Consider the following 18,892-nt stretch of genomic DNA (forward strand, 5'->3'; position numbering starts at 1 on the left):
CTTTTTGCACCAGCCTCTCATTTAGGGCCTTGTCAACATCAACATCTGTGTAGTCTACATCATCCACACCATCTTCCATCAATGCAATTTCTTACCTCATCAAAAAAAAAACCTGCCACCGATGTTGCATTTGCTGGCCTATAATTGCCTGTCTTCTCCCCCCTCTGCTACTTGAGTTAAGATTCGTTATCTTTCAGTCACCTGGCCAAAGAAGGTTTGAAAATTTCTGTCAGATCCCCAGCAGTTGCCACATTTACCTCATAAAGCATCCCATCCAGCTCTGGTGATTTAAGCCCTCAAAAGACCATCCAATAATCTGGAAATTTGAAACAAAATGTTGGAAGCATTTGCCATCGAGCAAAATATGTGTAGGCATTGCTGTACCTTGTAAATACAGAGTAACAAAGTTACCAAGATCAGATTCTAATTTTAGATGCTAATTTCTCAGAGATGAATTACTTCATTGAATCCAGAGCTTACATTGGATCCCATTTTGCTTTGCTCGAAGGGTGAAATCTAATAAACTGTAAACTCACCCCAGCTTCAGGTTAACTAGGTGCAGCATAGGACCTTATTACTGGAAATGCAAGCCATATCCCTGAAATGTTTCACCACACTGGAAAGCTGGATAAAATACAGAGTTAAAAGAACGTTGCAGGGGTGAGGCATTATAGCTGAAGGAGAGGTTGTACATGTTTTTCTTTGGAACAGAAGAAGCCAAAGAGACACTAATTGAGATGTAAAAATTGAGAGCCTTAAATTAAATAAGAATGTAGTTCTCTTAACTGAGAGGGTGTCAAATATTTAATATAATTGAAAGGATTAGTGAGAGGAGAGACCGTAAGACATAGGAGCACAATTAAACCACTTGGCCTAGCAAGTCTGCTCTGCCATTCAATTGCAGCTGATCCTTTTTCTCCCCCTCCACAGCCCAGTCCTCGGCCTTCTTCCTGTAACCTTTAATGCCATGGCCAATCAAGAACCTATCAATCTTTGCCTTAAATACACCCAACAACCTGGCCTCCACAGCTGCCTGTGGTAACAAATTCCATAGATTCATCACCCTCTAGCCAGCTGGTGGCGTAGTGCATCAGCGCCAGACTTCGGAGCAAAGGCTCCCGAGTTCGAATCCGGCCGGCTCCCTTGCACACTTTCCATCCATGCTGGGTTAAGCATCGAGCTAGCAACTCGACCTCGTAAAAATAAGAAATCCTGCTAAAAAAAAACGCCGTCATGATGACGTCCCAATGACTTCACTCAGAGTTGAGGGCTTTCTTCTTCTTCTTCATCGTCACCCTCTGGCTAAAGAAATTTCTCCACAGATTCACCACCCCCTGGCTAAAAAAATGTCTCCACTTTTCTGATTTAAATGGATGCCCCTCTATCCTGAGGCTGTGCCCTCTTGTCTAGACTCTTTCCACATCTACTCAGTCTGGGCCTTTCAATGTTCAAAGGGTTTCAGTGAGGTCTCCCCTCATCCTTCTAAATTCCAGCGAGTTCAGGCCCAGAGCCATCAAACATTCCTCATATGATAACCCTTTCATTCCCAGAATCATCCTTGTGAACCTCCTTTGAACCCTCTCCAGTGCCAGCACATCTTTTCTTTAGGAACCCAAAACTGTTCACGGTACTCAAGGTGAACCCTCACCTTTGCATTACATCCCTGCTCTTACATTCTAGACTCTTGAAATGAATGCTAACATTGCATTTGCCTTCCTCACCACCGACCAACCAGCCTGCGAGTTAACCTTTAGGGTGTTCTGCACAAGGACTCACAAGTGCCTTTGCATCTCAGATTTTGGATTTTCTCCCCATTTAGAAAATAGTCTGCACATTTTTTTCTTCTACCAAAGTGCGTGACCATGCATTTTTCAACATTGTATTTTGTTTGCCACTTTCGTGCCCGTTCTCCAAATCTGTCTAAGTCCTTCTGCAGCCTTCCTGTTTCCTCAACACTACCTGCTCCTCCACCAATCTTCATATCATCTGCAGACTTGGCAACAAGGCCATCTATTCCATCATCTAAACCAGTGGTCCCCAACCACCAGGCCGCAAAGATGTGCTACCGGGCCGCAAGGAAGCGATATGATTTGGTGATATGAAACAATATGAGACAGCTGCACCTTTCCTCATTCCGTCATGCACTGTTGAACTTGAACACCCCCCTCTCTGATAATCTGGCCTGTTGCTCTAAGACTGGATACTCCCTGCGAGAGCACTACCTGGTAGAATCTCCATATTTAGAAGATTTAGAATGTTGGAAGTTCATCCAGTTACAGCTATTTGGCTTTGCTTCACGGATTGTCTGATCAACCTCAGATGAAGAAGTTTGAGGTATGGGGGTGGGGAGAAAGAAGAGTAATCAAATGAAAAATTGAGTGCATCAGCTGGTAACAAATAATCTTTTTAAATGCTCTTGACATTAAGAATTAATTTTGTCTCTCTAAGAACAATCTGAAAGCTGCAATTTTTAAGTTTTGATGAAATTGATCGGGTATTTATAATTGATTCCATTACAACAACAAAATAATGCAGTTATGTAACACCTTTTACAATTTGCTGAAAGACCCTGTGATGGTTTGCAGGACTATTACCTGACAAAAAATTAACAGAGGTAAAGAAGTATTCAAAACAAGGAACCACAAGCAAGATTAGAGGAGATTTATTGAGGGAATCCCAAGCCAAAACAGTGAGTAGTGGGAGAAAAGGAGCCAGTTATTTCCGAAGTCCGAAGTTAGTGTGCCCTGATGAAGCTACTAAAGCTTAAGAGACAGAGAGCCTTCTTTCTGTAGTAGGAAGGATCATTGAACTGCCATCTGCACATACCGTATTGAAGAGAAATACTTCTTACTATTCATTGCTTTTCCAGCTGCAGAATGTATTCACTTGGTAGAATAGACCTTGGCTTCACCTCGTCTTGTGGTGTTCGCCCTCTTTTTCTTAACGATGAGGCTGATGTCATTTTTCAGTACATTTATGCAAGATTCAAGGTGATCCCCAAAATCCTTTATCCCTTGAGTTTGCTTGTGGAGATATATCCGCAGTGATCCCTCATCGTCTTCGTCCTACAAAATATGTGTTATACACTAACTACATTGTATTGCAAATAAGGAAATATACCATCTGACATTGTTGAGTTACTGATTACAGCACTTTGCCCTGTTCATCACTTCCCAATGCATCATAGGTATGATCAGAAGTGTAAAACAAAAAGAATTGCAGTCACAGTCACTGTTCAGTCAGCTGTATCAAAAGGGCACCACTGAATCAATACAACCTATAAAATGTATCATCTTTGGTATTTAACATTAATTCCTGTATATTAGAGGGTATAAGACTGAACATACCGGTGGGCGATTCCGCCTCAGTCCTAGTAGTTGGCTTTGCACCCTGTTCATACTTCTGTAAAATGTCTTCAGAGCCTTGGCAAAGTCGACTTCACAGCTAACCTTGTCTGTACTCCTCCAACTAAAGAGCTGCCCGTTCATTTGGTGGAAAGACTTCCCTCCAGATCTTGAGGCTAGAGATAAATAGTCAAACAAAGAAGAAATACATTGGGAGATAGAATTAATTTCACTGTTTCCTGTTAGAACTTCAGAAGGGGGCAGCAGTTGAGTCCAGAGTTAAACACTGAGTTACCCAGACTGATTGCTCTTTTAATACTGAACCAGTTGTGTTTAATTTAGCAATTCTGCATTCCAGTGCCTGAAACTTATGTTAAAAATACTCAGATTTATAGAATCAATGCCTGCAGTATTAAATGTAGAAACAGGTGAAAGCATAATACAAAAAAAATAGTTGAGGGATACAACTGAATCCTAGATGCAATTTTACTTCGAGCCGGGCTTCTACCACCAACTCTTGTTCCTTGGACCAGTCATACAAGTTGGTTGACAGCTCTTTCTAGGTGTTAAAATATTTTGGGTCTGATTGTGCATTAGCTTAATCTTATTGTAGCAGGACAATTGGGGAGTGAAGCCAAAGTGCTTTTTCACACAAAAAAAAGTGGAAATCCGGATCCTAAAAGCTTTAGATGCCAGAGTTTAAGAGATGACTGAAGTTAATGAAGACCAGGAAAGATCGAGTGGCTAAATGAGCTTTATATCCAATGAATGGGTGAATTAGACTTTGAAAATCTTTTCTGACTATCAAGTGCAAACTTTATTGAGAAACCTCCATACTTTTATTCATTTGTTGCTGTAGGTACCACATCACACGTGGCCTGCTGCTCCACAGTGCCTTTTTTACATTTTAATGCATTTCTTAAGAGTCAGACTGCCTACTCCCATCGACCTGCACAGGGACCATAGCCCTCCGTACACCTACCATACATGTACCTATTCATACTGTTGTTAAACATTGAAATCGATCTGCATGCACCACTTGCGCTGGCAGCTCATTTCACACCCTCATGACCCTCTGAGTGAAGAAGTTTCCCCTCATGTTCCCCTTAAACTTTTCACCTTTCACCCTTAACCCACAACCTCTGGTTGTAGTCCTCCCCCCTCAACCTGCTTGCATTTAACTTATCTGTAGCCCTCATAATTTTGTATACCTCCATCAAATCTTCTCTCAATCTTCTACGTTCCAAGGAATAAAGTCCTAACATATTCAATCTTTCCTCATAACCAGTGTTCCCTGTAAGGTGTGCATGTGTTTGAGCAAACACATCTTTTGGTACTAGCGCACAAAGGAATTTAAACTGCTCACAGAAGGTTCTCACCCTCTGCTTTGTTGGCATGTTATGTATATTTCACGATCGTACACAATCACATTTCCTTTTCTGGTTTCTGATGCAGACAGTGTTGACAATGTGAAGTTTGTGATGATTTGTCTGCAGTTTTTAAAACTGGCTTGTTTATACTGTTTTTAATTGAAGAATCATTCAGTGTGTACATGTTGTCACTGGGCAAAAAATTGCATAGCACAAGACTTTTGCACATGCTGGTCATTTCATATTAGAGGGAACATTGCTTATACAGTGGTGCTAGAAAGTTTGTGAATTCTGTAGTATTTTCTCTATTTCTGTATAAATATGACCCAAAATGTGATCCAATCTTCACACAAGTCCTAAAATTAGATAAAGAGAACTCAATTAAATAAATAACACAAAAAAACATTATACTTGTTCATTTATCTATTGAGAAAAATGATCCAGTATTTACATGTATTTGTTGGAAAACATTCGTGAACCTTTACTTTCAGTAACCGGTGTGACACCCCTTGTACAGCAATAACTTCAACCAAATGTTTCCGGTAACTGTTGATCAGTCCAACACAGCAGCTTGAAGGAATTTTAGGCTAATCCTCCTACAGAACTGCTTCAACTCTGGGACGTTGGTGTGCTTCCTTGCATGAAATGTGTGTTTCAGGTCCTTTCACAACATTTCTATGGGATTAAAGTCAGGACTTTGACTTGGCCATTCCAAAACATGAATTTTGTTCTTTTTAAACCATTCTATTGTTGATTTACTTCTGTCTTTCAGATAATTGTCTTGTTGCATTATCCAACTTCAATTAAGCTTCAGGTGATGGACCACTACCCTGACATTCTCCTGTAAAATGTTTTGATACAATTTTGAGTTCATTGTTCCCTCAGAGATTGCAAACTGTCTAAGTCCTAAGGCAGCAAAGCAGCCCCAAACCATGATGCTCCTTCCACCATGCTTTCACAGTTGGGATGAGGTTTTGGTGTTGGTTTGCAGTGCCCTTTTTCCTCCAAGCATAGCAATGTGTATTTCTGCCAGAAGTTCAACTTTTGTGTCATGTGGGCACAGAACACAGAACATCCATGTGGTCTTTTGCAAACTATATACGTGGAGCAATTTTTTTTTTTTTGGAGAGCAGTGGTTTCCTTTGTGGTTTCCTTCCATGAACACCATTCTTGTTCAGTGTTTTTTCTTATAGCGGACACATGAACAAAGACTTTAGCAAGCTCTAGAGATTTCTACAGGTCTTTTGCTGTTACTCTTGGTTTTTTTTTTCACCTCCTTCAGCACTGCACATTGTACTCTTGGTGTGATCTTTGCAGGATGTCCAGTCCTAGGGAGAGTAGCAACAGTACTGAGTTTCCTCCATTTGTAGACAATTTCTCTTACTGTGGACTGATGAACACTCTGGTCTTTAGAAATGCTTTAGTTGCCTTTTCCAGCTTCATGCATCTCAACAATTCTTCTTCTAAGGTCCTCTGAAAGTTGTTTTGATCAAGACATGGTGCACATAAAAAGATCTTTCTTGAGAAGAGTAGGTTCTGTCAGTAACCTGACTTTGTGTGTCTTTTTTATGAGACGGGGCACCTCTACAACCAACAGGTCCAATCTCATCTCATTGATTGGAACACCTGACTCCATATAGCTTTCGTAGAATGCATTACTCCAGAGGTTCACATACTTTTTCTGACAAATACATGTAATATTGGATCATTTTTCTCAATCAATAAATAAATGGACAAGTACAATGTATTTGTATTATTTATCTATTTGGGTTCTCTATCTAGTTTTATGACTTGTGGGTAGATCTGATCACATTTTAGGTCATATTCATGCAGAAATAGAGAAAATTCTACAGGGTTCACAGACTTTCTAGCACCATTGTAACTCAGGTCTTCCAGACTTGGCAACATCCTTGAAAGTTTTCTCTGTACTCTTTCAACCTTATTTATTTCTTTCCTGTCGGTAGATGACCCAAACCATGATACAACAATACTGCAACAATACTCCAAATTAGGCCTCACTAATGTCTTGTACAACTTCAACATAACACCTCATCTCCTGTACTTAGAACTTTGATTTATGAAGGCCAGTGTGCCACAGGCTTTCTTTACGAACCTATCTACCTATGACGCCAATTCAACGAATTATGGACCTGTATTCCCAAATCCCTTTTTGTTCTACCACACTCCTCAGTGCTCTACAGTTCACTACCCAAGACCTACCCTGGTTAGTCCTACTGAAGTGCAACATCTCGCACTTGACTGCATTAAATTTCGTCTGCCATTTTTCGGCCCAGCTGAAACAGGGCCTCGGCTGTTGCAGTAGGCCCTGTTCAATCCTTTGGACAGAGCACTTCACTGGAAGAAAGAGCAGCTTGGATGAAATGCCAACCTGTATTTGTACATTACTTGCTGGAAAAAATAGGGACAAAGACAGTATAACACATTTGGTGGTGATCCCTACTTGAGGCTACAAGCCCATGAGAAGGAAAGGTAGAATTTGTCAGAAATCCAGGTGGAAATCTAGAACTCTATTCCCATAACCTAAAAAGGTGTTAGTGCTGGGATAGCTTAGTTTGAAATTCAAAGTTTGAAAGAACTTTGTCATGGGATGTTGCTGGACCTTATGAAGAAGCCGCAGTTGTATCATTTCCTCCCTGCTGAGTTACATCCCAAAATGAATGCAAAGCAATCATCAACCTTGTAAAGTGGTAAAAAACAGATTCAACAGAATGTGTACTTGGAATTAAAGTATGTTTCCATCCATTTGGCTTGTATTTGGCCAGATTTAATTGTGACACAGTAGGGTGATATTTTAAAATACTGTAATGTGCGTACAAATTAGGAATGAAATTCCAGGCAACACTTCTTCACACAAAGATGTAAATCTGGAACGCTGTTACCATAACCTAAGTTGTGACTGCTGGGTAAGTTAGATTAAAAACTGTTAGACTTAGCTCGGGAGTAAACGTAGTAGAGTTTTGCCATTACCTAACAACGGCAAAGCTCATGAGATGTTGAATAGCTTAATCCTGATGCTATGAAATCAAATCTTAGGCCTTGTGGGTTATGTCAAACAGAATCTGAACTATTTGCAGAAAATGGAATATTATACAAGGCATTTGTTTTGAAACCTGAATCAATTTGCTGCAGAAAGCAGACGTCATTTCTTCATTTGTTGTTAGATCGATCTTGGAATAAGGTTAAAGGGCAGCACAACATTGTGGGCCAAAGTTTCATTACCATCACTCATCATTTTCTCTATGTTGGCCTTCAAGATGACATTGTCTCCTCTGAGGGTTCTGTTGATATCCCTCAGCAGATCAGTTTCTTGCTCCAATTTTGATAATCTAATGTAAAGTTCGGAGAGCTGGTCGTCTCCCTTCTCCTACAAGTTGGACAAGAATTTTGATCATGAATAGTTGCACGCAATCTATTAAGCTATTATTAACTTACCAGCTACTAGGTTTCAAGCATAGCACAATGTATGAATGCTACACACAACCTGGACAAATATGCAGCTGGTCAGAAGTAAAGTAGATATACAGGCCATCTACTTTTTGGATCCTCAGCAATAAGTGGTCTGTTTAATTGAATCTTTTAGTTTTTATTTGTACAGAGACTAGAAGATTACTTCAATGCTGTACTATTGCACATATCAATGGATAGAAGTACATATGCTAAAAATTAGATGCATAGTTTATTCAGCTAGGTGGTATCCATTGATTTTCATGGGAAAATTCCTAAATTAATATTTTCTGACTTTTTTTATGAATTACTTGATGCAGATTTTAAGATTTTCTTCCTTTGTCCTTTGCACTTCCACCAATAGTGTTAAATCCAAAAACTCAATCATATGACATCTTTACCTTCTGTATTTCAGGAATACAAGCTTAACTCTTGTAGCCTTGGTAATATTCCGATAGGAGAAGAAAGCTGAATTCTTTCCAAGGCCTTTGTATCCCTTCTGAAATGTGCAGCAGAGAACTACACACATTACTTTAGATTTCGTTTAATTGGGAGCAATACTGTCAAGTTGCATCTTACTTGCCTTAATTCTAATTCTCTGGTTATAATGGAGCTATCTCATTTGCTAATTTGATTATTTAGTCCATCATTGCCTTTGCCATTTTATGTTCCATCTGACTTATTTAAATGTTCACCTTTATGTCATCCTCAAGTTGCCCTATTGTAAATTGTTGCTGTAGGATACAAATGTGCATCAATCCACAGAGTGAATTGAGCATTTCATAATGTATGATACAAATTTCTCTGGCTATAATGCTCCACCTGCTTTTGTATTCTCTCTGCGCATTGCTTAATCTGCCATTAAGTATTCTGTATTTAAAAAATGGAACAGTTAGCACAGGAATAGCCTCATTGGCCCACTACGTCTGCTCTGTCCGTAATGCTAATATTAACTAATCCATCTGTCTGGACGAAATCTGTGTACCTCTTATTTCCTGCCTCTTGTAAATGCTGGGGGAGAAAGATTCTCACCGTATACCTTATCTCCTCATAATGTTATGTAACTCTATCAATTCACCCATCAGCATCCAATACTCCAGTGAAAACAATCTAAGTTTATCCAGTCCCTCTACAGTCCAGGTAACATCCTGGTGAACCTCTTCTGCACCCTCTCCAAAACCTCTACTTCCTGTAATATGGTGACCAGAACTGCACACAATCTTCCAAAGGTGGTGTAAACAAAGTTTTATACAGCTGCAACATCACTTGCCAACTTTTATACTGAACACCCGGACTAATGAAGACAAGCAAACTGTATGCTTTTTTTACCACCCTACCTGTTTCTCTTACCACTTTCAGGGAGCTATGGATGCATCCCAAGATCCCTCTGTATATCAGTGCTCCTAAGGATCCAGCTATTTAGTCCTTTCCTCGTGCATTTAACCCTCAACATGTATCCCCTCACACTTGTCAGGATGAAACTCCATCTGCCATTTCTCTCCCGAGATTCCTATCTAATCTATATCCTACTGTAACTTTCCCCATAAACTGCAAATCCACCAATTTGCATCATGGCATGTAGAAATACATTTTAAAAAGCATCAATTTCTTTACAAGGAAAATGCAGATAAAATTAAGAGTACTTACCACCTTACTACTGTGGGGTAGCAGTGCTCTCTCATAATCTATAATTATACTGCCTTCGTCAGTAATCTCAAAATCACCAGGAAATACCATTTCTGCACAACCTTCTAAATAAAACGAAAACAAAACTGATAGTACAGGACAATTTTTGTACTGACACTCTTTCTTCCAAAAGAAATGAAGTTATAATAAAAGAAAAATAAACTGCAGTTGCTTGAGGAAGTAAGTCAATGGGCTTACCAGTAGAATAGCAGTCTGTTTGAATGTGTACTGTCAGAATGAAAAGCAAATTAAGCTAGACACAAGATTTCCGCTTGCCCTTACAGAGTCTATCATGCTTATTCTACCCATTTTCAGCCAGAAAAGTCAGAGGGCGGGGTCCAATCTACACATCAAAAACAGGAATGCAAGATCATCAACATGATACATGACTTCTCTCCACAGATGCTGCCTGCGTTGTTGAGAATTTCCAGCATTTTCTGTTCTTGTATCTTAGGTGCTGTCACCATGGATCACCTCCTACACCTGTTTTCATGCCAAGACATTGGCCCATGTCTGACATTCTCCCCAATCTGTTGCCATGTCCCTCATTTTCTGTGCTATCTGGGACCAGCCCCTAAAGTCAGAACAGGCCTTCTATGTCAGCTAGTCAGAAGCACTTGGAGAGAGCATACACTGTGTTTGATCTCCCCAACCCCACCCCTACTACTGCAAAGATCTGACTGTTCCCCCCCCCCCCCACAAATGAATGTTCTCACCATTTCTAAAATAACTGTCAGTTCCTTCTGAAACACTTCCTGCGCAGGGGCACTACACCAGCTGGAGAAAAAAATCTTACGACTAACTTCTGCCAGCTTTGTTGTCCTAGGTTATTCAATGTCAGGTTCCTTAGTTGGTTTGAAGTGCAGACCAACAAACTTACAGCCTTATGGACTGCACCACTGAAGGTTTGCAGTTCATTGCAGTAGTGCATGATCTTGCATCATACAGAGAATCTGAACAGCTATTTAGGTACTTTTTACTTTAGGTTTTTGTATATACAGTGGATTCCAGTCAATTTGAACACAATGGGACTAGTACATTTTGGCCCGGTTAAGTGGCTATACTAATTAGTCAAGGTTTCATGGAAATAATTTAAAAATGTATAAAAAAAGACAAACTACTGTTTAACCGAGAAATAAATTATGTATTTAAATGAAATACAGAACAAATCAGAACACTACCAATACTACTGATGGTTGTCTGTTATATCTGACGATGACAGGAAACCTGTGTGGGAGAGATTTTAAAGTGGAAAAACGGTTGCAGTGGGACAATTCCACCCGCTGGACCTCAGAATTCTAGGTCCAGCTGTACAAGTAGGCATCACAACTGGGGTCTTCTTTGGTTGTAGTGGATGACTCTAACTTCTTTTGTGCTTTGCCATGTCCTTTGCTCTCCGCCTAGCGTTGCAGAGCTGCCTACCTGGCCATTGGATCTGTGGATCTCATCCACCCAGACTGCCAGAGCTGACTTTGCAGGCCTGTCCCTATCTCACCGGTGTAGCTACCCTCACTAGGTTTAGCCCACCTGTCAAAGCGCTGTACCGGGGTGTGGCTGCTGTCACATGCAAGCAGCTACATGGAACTATAAGTGAGAGCTGAATGTCCATTGGGGGACCAAAGGTAACATTCAAATTTTTCATAGTTCCTAACTTAAAGTATTGAAATAGTTTCATTTTCACTCCTGGCCATTTCTGGCATTTCCTAATCTGAATTGCTTAAAACCGCAGTGATCCAAACAATTGAGTTGTCTTTCTGCTTTTTTCTTTACAAATATTAGTGACAAAATCACTGCTTTTGGACGCAACTAACACTAGTCAAAAGCAGTTCTCTGTAAGCACTGTGTAATGTCTACCGGCCACATGATGTGCATGTGACTTTTGCTAGTTAGAAAATGTTCGGCAACAGTCTCCTGCCCCCAGTAAATGGCATAGTGTCACAAATAAACTAAGGGAATCCCGACTATTTTCTCAATTTGTTTTTGTTCAAGAGCTGTCCCTAATAAGTGGCTGCTCTGATTAACTGATGGCCCAATTAATCAGAATCCACTCTAATTTTCAAAATCTGCAGCTTGATTTGTTCTTTCTGCAGCTTCTTTGACACTTTATGGAAGTACCACTGTACTCACTCGGCAGCCATTGGCATAAAATCCATAATGAATTATCATTGAGAGGTTAATTTAATTGATATAATGATGTTTGTGGACTCAGACTGCTCTACATAAGGTTAATGCTAATTGGGAAGAATGGGGATCAGCAGCCCCCAGTAGTACGATTACTACTCTAGAGACAGGTGGGATACCTGCTTCATTGGTTACCTATTTCCCCACAATGTCATAGTCACATGACATTGTCTCAGACCCTTCAACCCAGAGATTTACAGTAATCCTACACTGGCCCTTTGATTTATATTCTCTGTAAATTCCTACCAATTCCCCAACAGATTCTACCACTGACCTACATTCTTGGGATAGTTTGCAGTGGCCTGTCTGCCTACCAATCCATATGTCCCCAGGATATGGGAGGAAACCGGAGCACCTTTTGGAAATTCATGCAATTCCAGGGAGAATAAACCCTACACAGGCAGACTGGAGATGTGAAATGAGCCCCAGTCTCTGCAGCCATGAGGCAACAGCTCTACTAACTGTGCCAGTGTTCTGCCAAAGTTAAACCTGCAACCGTCCCTTCAATATTAGTACTTGTGTTTGATCTGTTGCTCTTGGTTGAAATCTGTTATTCTGAGGGGAGAGGTTTCCTGTTTTAAATCATTCTTACGTGTAAAATGACTTGACTACTTCCCTTCTTCCTATTGTAGAAATGTAAAATTATGTCAAATTCTTCATTACCTTGCAGACCCCATAGGTCCAGAAGCAGGGCGTGGTTTTGCAGACAGCTCAGTAAATCCTGAGACACGCACTTGACTGTGAACTGCATTGTGTGGTCTATTTTTGCATTTACTGAGTTCCAGACTGGTTCCGAGTGGAAGGAATATGGATGGTTTAGTACATGATACCTGGAAGGATTAAACTGCAGTTAATCTTTATCTTTCCCTTGAGCCATAAGATCTTCTATGACTAGTAGTGCATCAGCTGTGGAATACAAACTTAGAAATGCAGTGTAAGTAACAGGATATTTTAGTAATTCTACATCAGACTTCATTTTAAAATCACGGCATTTTACCATGAAGACAAGGGTTCCAATTGAATTGTTTGTGTTCATGTCATAGCAGAAAGCTGTGCAGAATTTTAAAGCAACACACACAAGATTGCTGGAGGAACTCAGCAGGTCAGGCTTCATCTATTGAAAGGGGTTAACAGTCAATGTTTTGGGACGACACCCTTCAACAGGTTGAAAAGGAAGAGGGATGATGCCAGAATAAGGTGGGGGGGGGGAAAGAAGTACAAGCTAGAAGGTGATAGGTGAAGCTAAATGGGTAGGGAAGGGGGGATGAAGTGAGAAGCTGAGGTGATAAGTGGAAGAGGTACTGAAGATGAAGGAATCTGTTAGGAGAGGAGAGTGGTCTATGGGAGAACAGGAGCGAGGAGGGGCTTGGGGGCAGGTGAGGAGAAGAGATAAGGGGTAGCCAGGGTGGGGAATCAAAAGGGGAAGGGGAAAAATTTCAGGAAGTGAAAGAAATTAATGTTCATGCCATCAGGTTGGAGGCTACCCAGACAGGTTATGGGGTGTTGCTCCTCCAGCCTGAGAATGACTTCGTTGCATTAGAGGCGGCCACGGACCAACATGTCAGAATAAGAACGGATTTAAAATGGTTGGCCTCTGGGAAGTCCACAAGACCATAGGATCATAGGACATAGGAGCAGAATTAGGCCATTCAGCCTATCGAGTCTGCTCCACCATTCCATCATGGCTGATCCTGGATCCCACTCAACCCCAAACACCAGCCTTTCGCTATATCCTTTGATGCCCTGACCAATCAGGAAACAATCAACTTCCACCTTAAATATACGCACAGACTTGGCCTCCACCATAGTCTGTGGCAGAGCGTTCCACAGATTCACTATTCTTTGGCTAAAATATTTCTCCTTACCTCTGTTCTAAAAGATCACCCCTCAATTTTGAGGCTGTGGCTTCTAGTTCTGGATACTGCACCATGGGAAACATCCTCTCCATGTCCAGCCTGTTTAGTCCTCTCAACATTCGGTAGGTTTCAATGAGATACCCCCCCCCCCCAACATTCTTCTAAGTTCCAGTGAGTACAAACCCAAAGCTGCCAAATGCTCCTCATATGTTAACCCCTTCATTCCCAGAATCATCTTCATGAATCTCCTCTGGACTCTCTTCAATGGCAGCACATCCTTTCTGAGATTATGGGGCCCAAAACTGTTGACAATACTCCTAGTGTGGCCTGACTAGGGTCTTAATAAAGCCTCAGCATTATCTCCTTTGCTTTTGTATTCTATTCCCCTTGAAATGAATGCCAACATTGTATTTACCTTCTCTTCCACAGACTCAACCTGCAAATTAACCAGGGAGTCTTGCACAAGGACTCCTAGGTCCTTCTGCACCCCTGATGTTTGAACCTTCTCCCCATTTAGATAATAGTCCGCACTATTGTTCCTTTTACCAAAATGCTTTATCATACATTTCCCAAAACTGTATTCCATCTGCCACTTTTTTGCCCATTCCTCCAATTTGTCTAAGTCCTGCTGCAATGGCATTGCTTCCTCAGCATTGCCTACCCTTCCACCTCTCTTGTTTCATCTACAAACTTTGTCACAAAGCCATAAATTCCATTATCCAAATCATTAACAAACAATGTGAAAAGTAGCAGTCCCTATATAGACCCCTGAGGAACACCACTGGTCACTGCCAGCCAACTAGAAAAGGCCCCCTTTATTCCCATTCGTTACCTCCTCCCTGTCAGCTATTCCACTACCCATGCCAGTACCTTCCCTGATTTTATCTTGTTAAGCAGCCACATGTGTGGCACATTATCAAATACCTTCTGAAAATCCAAGTAAATGACATCCATTGCCTCTCCTTTGTCCACCTTACTTGTTACTTCCTCGAGGAACTCTATCAGATTTGTCAGGCAAGATTTTCCTTCTCAGAATCCATGCTGACATTGACTCATTTTATCATTAGTCTCCAAGTACCCTGAAACCTCTTCCTTAATAATAGACTCCAACACTTTCCCAACTAATTGATCTATAATTTTCTTTCTTTTGCCTTCCTCCCTCCTTAAATAGTGGAGTGATATTTGCAGTGCAACATAAAAGAGCTCTATCCATTCATTCTATTAATTTTAATTTTTTAAAAACAGCATCTTCAGCATATTTAGACTCTTGTGGCCCCTCTGTGGTTAACAGAAGCTGGATTCATATTACAAATTAGATATTCCTTGCCGGATAAGGGAGTTGCTTTTAATGGTCTTGTGAGATATAAACAGCCCATGAATGCAGACTGCTGAAATGATTTTAAGACTGTTAGATAGATACTACAGACACATCCAGGGTGCCAAGAATGCAAGGCTAATGGATGTTAACATCAACTAAGGCAGACATCCCACCCTGCAAAAAATGATTTCAGGGAGGTAGCACCATCAATTTGCGGGAGACTCCCGGAACATCCGGGAGAGGTGGGATGTCTGCAATAGAGTAGCTCCTTAGCAGCTGGCCAGCTGGTTTAAATAACGTTAGCTATGCTAATGAATGAATGACACCTGTTAAACTCACCTCATCATGTCTTTTACGGTCTTAACCCACCATGGGCAATAGAAAAGTCATTGTTGCAAACAGTGCAGCGAGCAACACTGTCATTATTTTGACCCCTATTAGGCAGGGGTACACTTTACTGTAGTCTGGGGTGACGTACGTTTTATATATTTTTTTGGAACACTCTGCAATGGCGCGCTCTCTCTCTCTCAATCTCTCTCCCTCTCTCGCTCGCTCGCTCTCTCTCACACAGTCTTGCTTGCTTGCTTTCTCTCTCCCTCCCTCTCGCGCGCGCTGTCTCTTGTGGTCGCTCTTGGGCTCTCTCTTGCTTTTCTGTCGCTCGCTCTCAAAAAAATTGATTTCCGTGGTATTGTATAGAATTTGCAGGCATCAGGGAGCCGCTATTGATATGCAGGAGATTCCCGGAAGTTCCGGGAGAGGTGGGATGTCTGCTAAGAGTAAAGATTATATTAAGTTTAATAATACCTTGTAACTAACAGTATAATAACCTAAAGTTGTAAAGATTGAGGTTTCAATATCCTACTACTGAGCTCAGAATCTATGATAATGAGGGTTCCCTGACTTTGATCAACAAATACAACACCCCCCTCAAAAAATTAATTTATTGAGCACCGCAACAAACAAAAAGACCTAAAACTGCTCACGAGAAAACAAGACGTCTTGAGACATTGGTCAAAGAGGTGGGTATTAACGAGTGTTTCTAAAGGGTTTCTGGAGCTTGCTGTTCTTAGATAGTAGAACGACCATTGGGGGGAACCCATTAGATTTACAATTGCGTCTTTTAAAGGGGTAGTTACGTCAGAGAGCTACAGGGCTGGAGTTGATTACAAAGACGGAGCAGCAAAGCCAAGAAACTACTGAGAAATAAGGTTAAGAATTTTAGTGTTGAGGCATTGCTAAGTTAACAAGCACAAGGGTGTCAAATAATTGGGATGTTAAGATGTGTTTAACAAACTGTGAATAAATTAATTAAAAGTCTGAGGGAGGCTCAGTAAAGGAATAATTGTGTGAGGGTAGGCAGTGGTATGGTCAAGAGTTTCAGTAGCTGGTGAATTGTTACAAAGTAGTAGGTTAGAAGATCAAAAAGGTTGCTTTACTGCTTCTGCAGATCTAGAGGTCCAGAACTCAGCTCAGAGTCTAATATCATTCCAAAGCCGTGAACAGTCTGGTTCAGTTTCAGAGTGATGGAATCCGTAGCTAGAGAACAGAATTTGTGAGGATGTTAGAAGATGGTTGTTTCAGTCTTTTGGTCAACTGAGAGAGGGGCAGGACTGACAGCACAATATTTCAGGATACAGACTCTACAGGCGTGACAGAGGTGCAGGTAAGCAAAAAGGCGGTGTAGCCCTTTTTTTTTTATAAGGGAGGATGTACCTAGAGATGACATTCTAGTGGAATCGTCAAGTGAGGCCATAAGGGGAGAACTCAGAGACAAGGAGGGGAGGGTCACATCAGTGTACGGTGTTATAGACCCCCCCCACCCCATAGCGTGAACTTAAAGAGCAAATCTATAGAGAAATTGCTCATAGTTGTAAGAATAAAAGGGTTGCATTAGTGAGAGGTTTTAATTTTTTTGGGATGGAGCACTCAGAGAAAACCCACAGATTCACATCGACTGTTCTGGATTGAACCCGGGTAGTTGGGGCTGTAAGGTAGCTGCGAGGTAGTTCTGCTAACATACAGTTCCAGTCCTGTTTGTTTCTGGTTCATGACAGTCCTCCAGACAAGTAAATCAAGATGTTTAGGATCTGTTATAAAATAAATTCTCACGAAATCTGAATTCCTCTCTTGATGTTCTTTTGCAGCCATTTGATCCCCAGGCACTGATTTATCTGAACTTGAAAATCCAGCCTCTGCCCCAATAACTCTGTGGGATCAATAAGGATCTCCTCTTCTCCCAGAGGTCTGCAAAACAAAAAATAAACAGTTGATTAACTAACTTAAAACACATTAAGTAATGGCATATTGATAACGACTGCTCTTTATTCCTCGTGGCCAACTGAAAGGTAACCTTATTCAAGTGTATAAAATAATGAAGGCATAGATTGGATGAATGCACATAGTATTTTTCCCAGAGTTAGGGAATCAGGAACTAGAGGGCATAGGTTTAAGGGGAGAAGGGAAAAAATTAATAGGAACCTGAGGTGAAGTTTTTTTTATATATACACCGAGTCAAAATGTCAAAAATTTCCAGAGGAAATGGTTGAGACAGATATAATAACAATGATTAAAAACAGTTGGACAGGTTTAAATCAGTGATTCCATGCAGGGGTGGTTATGTGTCCTAGGGGGCTTTAGGGGAAATAGAAATCATCTGGGGGGGCATTCAAGATTCTTGGGGGGGTGGTCAGTAAGCGGCCCCCTAACTTGGGGCAAGAGACCAGACCGACCGTTAGCAGAGCAGGCATTTCCAACAAAAAGGATGAGGCACTGGAACACAGGAAGAACCATATTTCTGCAGGCAGTGAGCACTCGCTGTCACAATGCGTCTGAAACTCGGCAATCTCATCCAACCTTACCAACCAAACAGACATTATTGGACATACATAAATTAACAACCAGTGTGCCCAACAGTTCCCTTTGACTTGCAGCACGGAACGAGTTCATGCAGTTTAACAGTTAGTAAGTCAAGTACACCCTTCTCAACTTTCTCTACAGATCTAAGGAAAACAGGTTGTGCAATGATACAGTGCCGGCCAGAATCAGATAGTGAAACAGTGAACCTGCCAACCCTGACGATTCCTCTTGAGGTGTTCAAAGCGACCTTGGCTTCATATGTGTGGTCAAGAACCATCTTTGGGGATCATGAGACCTTACATGATTGATCACACTAACTGGAATACTATAAAGGTAGCTTGCTAAACACCAGTTCCACACGATAGGCTTATTCAGAAAGTCAGAAGGCATGGGATCCAGGGAAGTTTGGCCAGGTGGATTCAGAATTGGCTTGCCTGCAGAAAGGCAGAGGGTCGTGGTGGAGGGAGTACATTTGGATTGGAGAGTTGTGACTAGTGGTGTCCTACCAGGATCAGTTCTGGGACCTCTACTTTTCGTGATTTTTATTAACGACCTGGATGTGGAGGTAAAAGGGTGGGTTGGCAAGCTTACAGACGACACAAAGGTTGGTGGTGTTGTAGATAGTGTAGAGGATTGTCGAAGATTGCGGAGAGACATTGATAGGTTGCAGAAGTGGGCTGAGAAGTGGCAGATGGAGTTCAACCTGGAGAAGTGTGAGGTGGTACACTTTGGAAGGACAAACTCCAAGGCAGAGTACAAAGTAATTGGCAGGATACTTGGAAGTGTGGAGGAGCAGAGGGATCTGGGGGTGCATGT

General features: G+C 41.3%; 1 protein-coding gene across 1 annotated transcript in view; it reads right to left on the minus strand.

Annotated features, from left to right (window-relative positions):
* Positions 1-786: 786 nt before the first annotated feature.
* Positions 787-18,892, minus strand: part of kif28 (kinesin family member 28) — a 75,924-nt gene continuing 57,818 nt past the window's right edge. The window contains exons 18-24 of the mRNA XM_063056955.1: positions 17,330-17,464; positions 12,710-12,876; positions 9,827-9,930; positions 7,932-8,099; positions 3,810-3,903; positions 3,348-3,592; positions 787-3,065 (exon numbers count right to left, since the gene is read on the minus strand). Coding sequence (XP_062913025.1) covers positions 2,883-3,065; positions 3,348-3,592; positions 3,810-3,903; positions 7,932-8,099; positions 9,827-9,930; positions 12,710-12,876; positions 17,330-17,464 — 1,096 coding nt within the window. The 3' untranslated portion in view covers positions 787-2,882. The remainder of the gene's footprint in view (positions 3,066-3,347; positions 3,593-3,809; positions 3,904-7,931; positions 8,100-9,826; positions 9,931-12,709; positions 12,877-17,329; positions 17,465-18,892) is intronic.

The sequence above is a fragment of the Mobula hypostoma genome, chromosome 8 (assembly GCF_963921235.1).
Source record: "Mobula hypostoma chromosome 8, sMobHyp1.1, whole genome shotgun sequence".
In the NCBI taxonomy this organism is placed as follows: Eukaryota; Metazoa; Chordata; class Chondrichthyes; order Myliobatiformes; family Myliobatidae; genus Mobula; species Mobula hypostoma.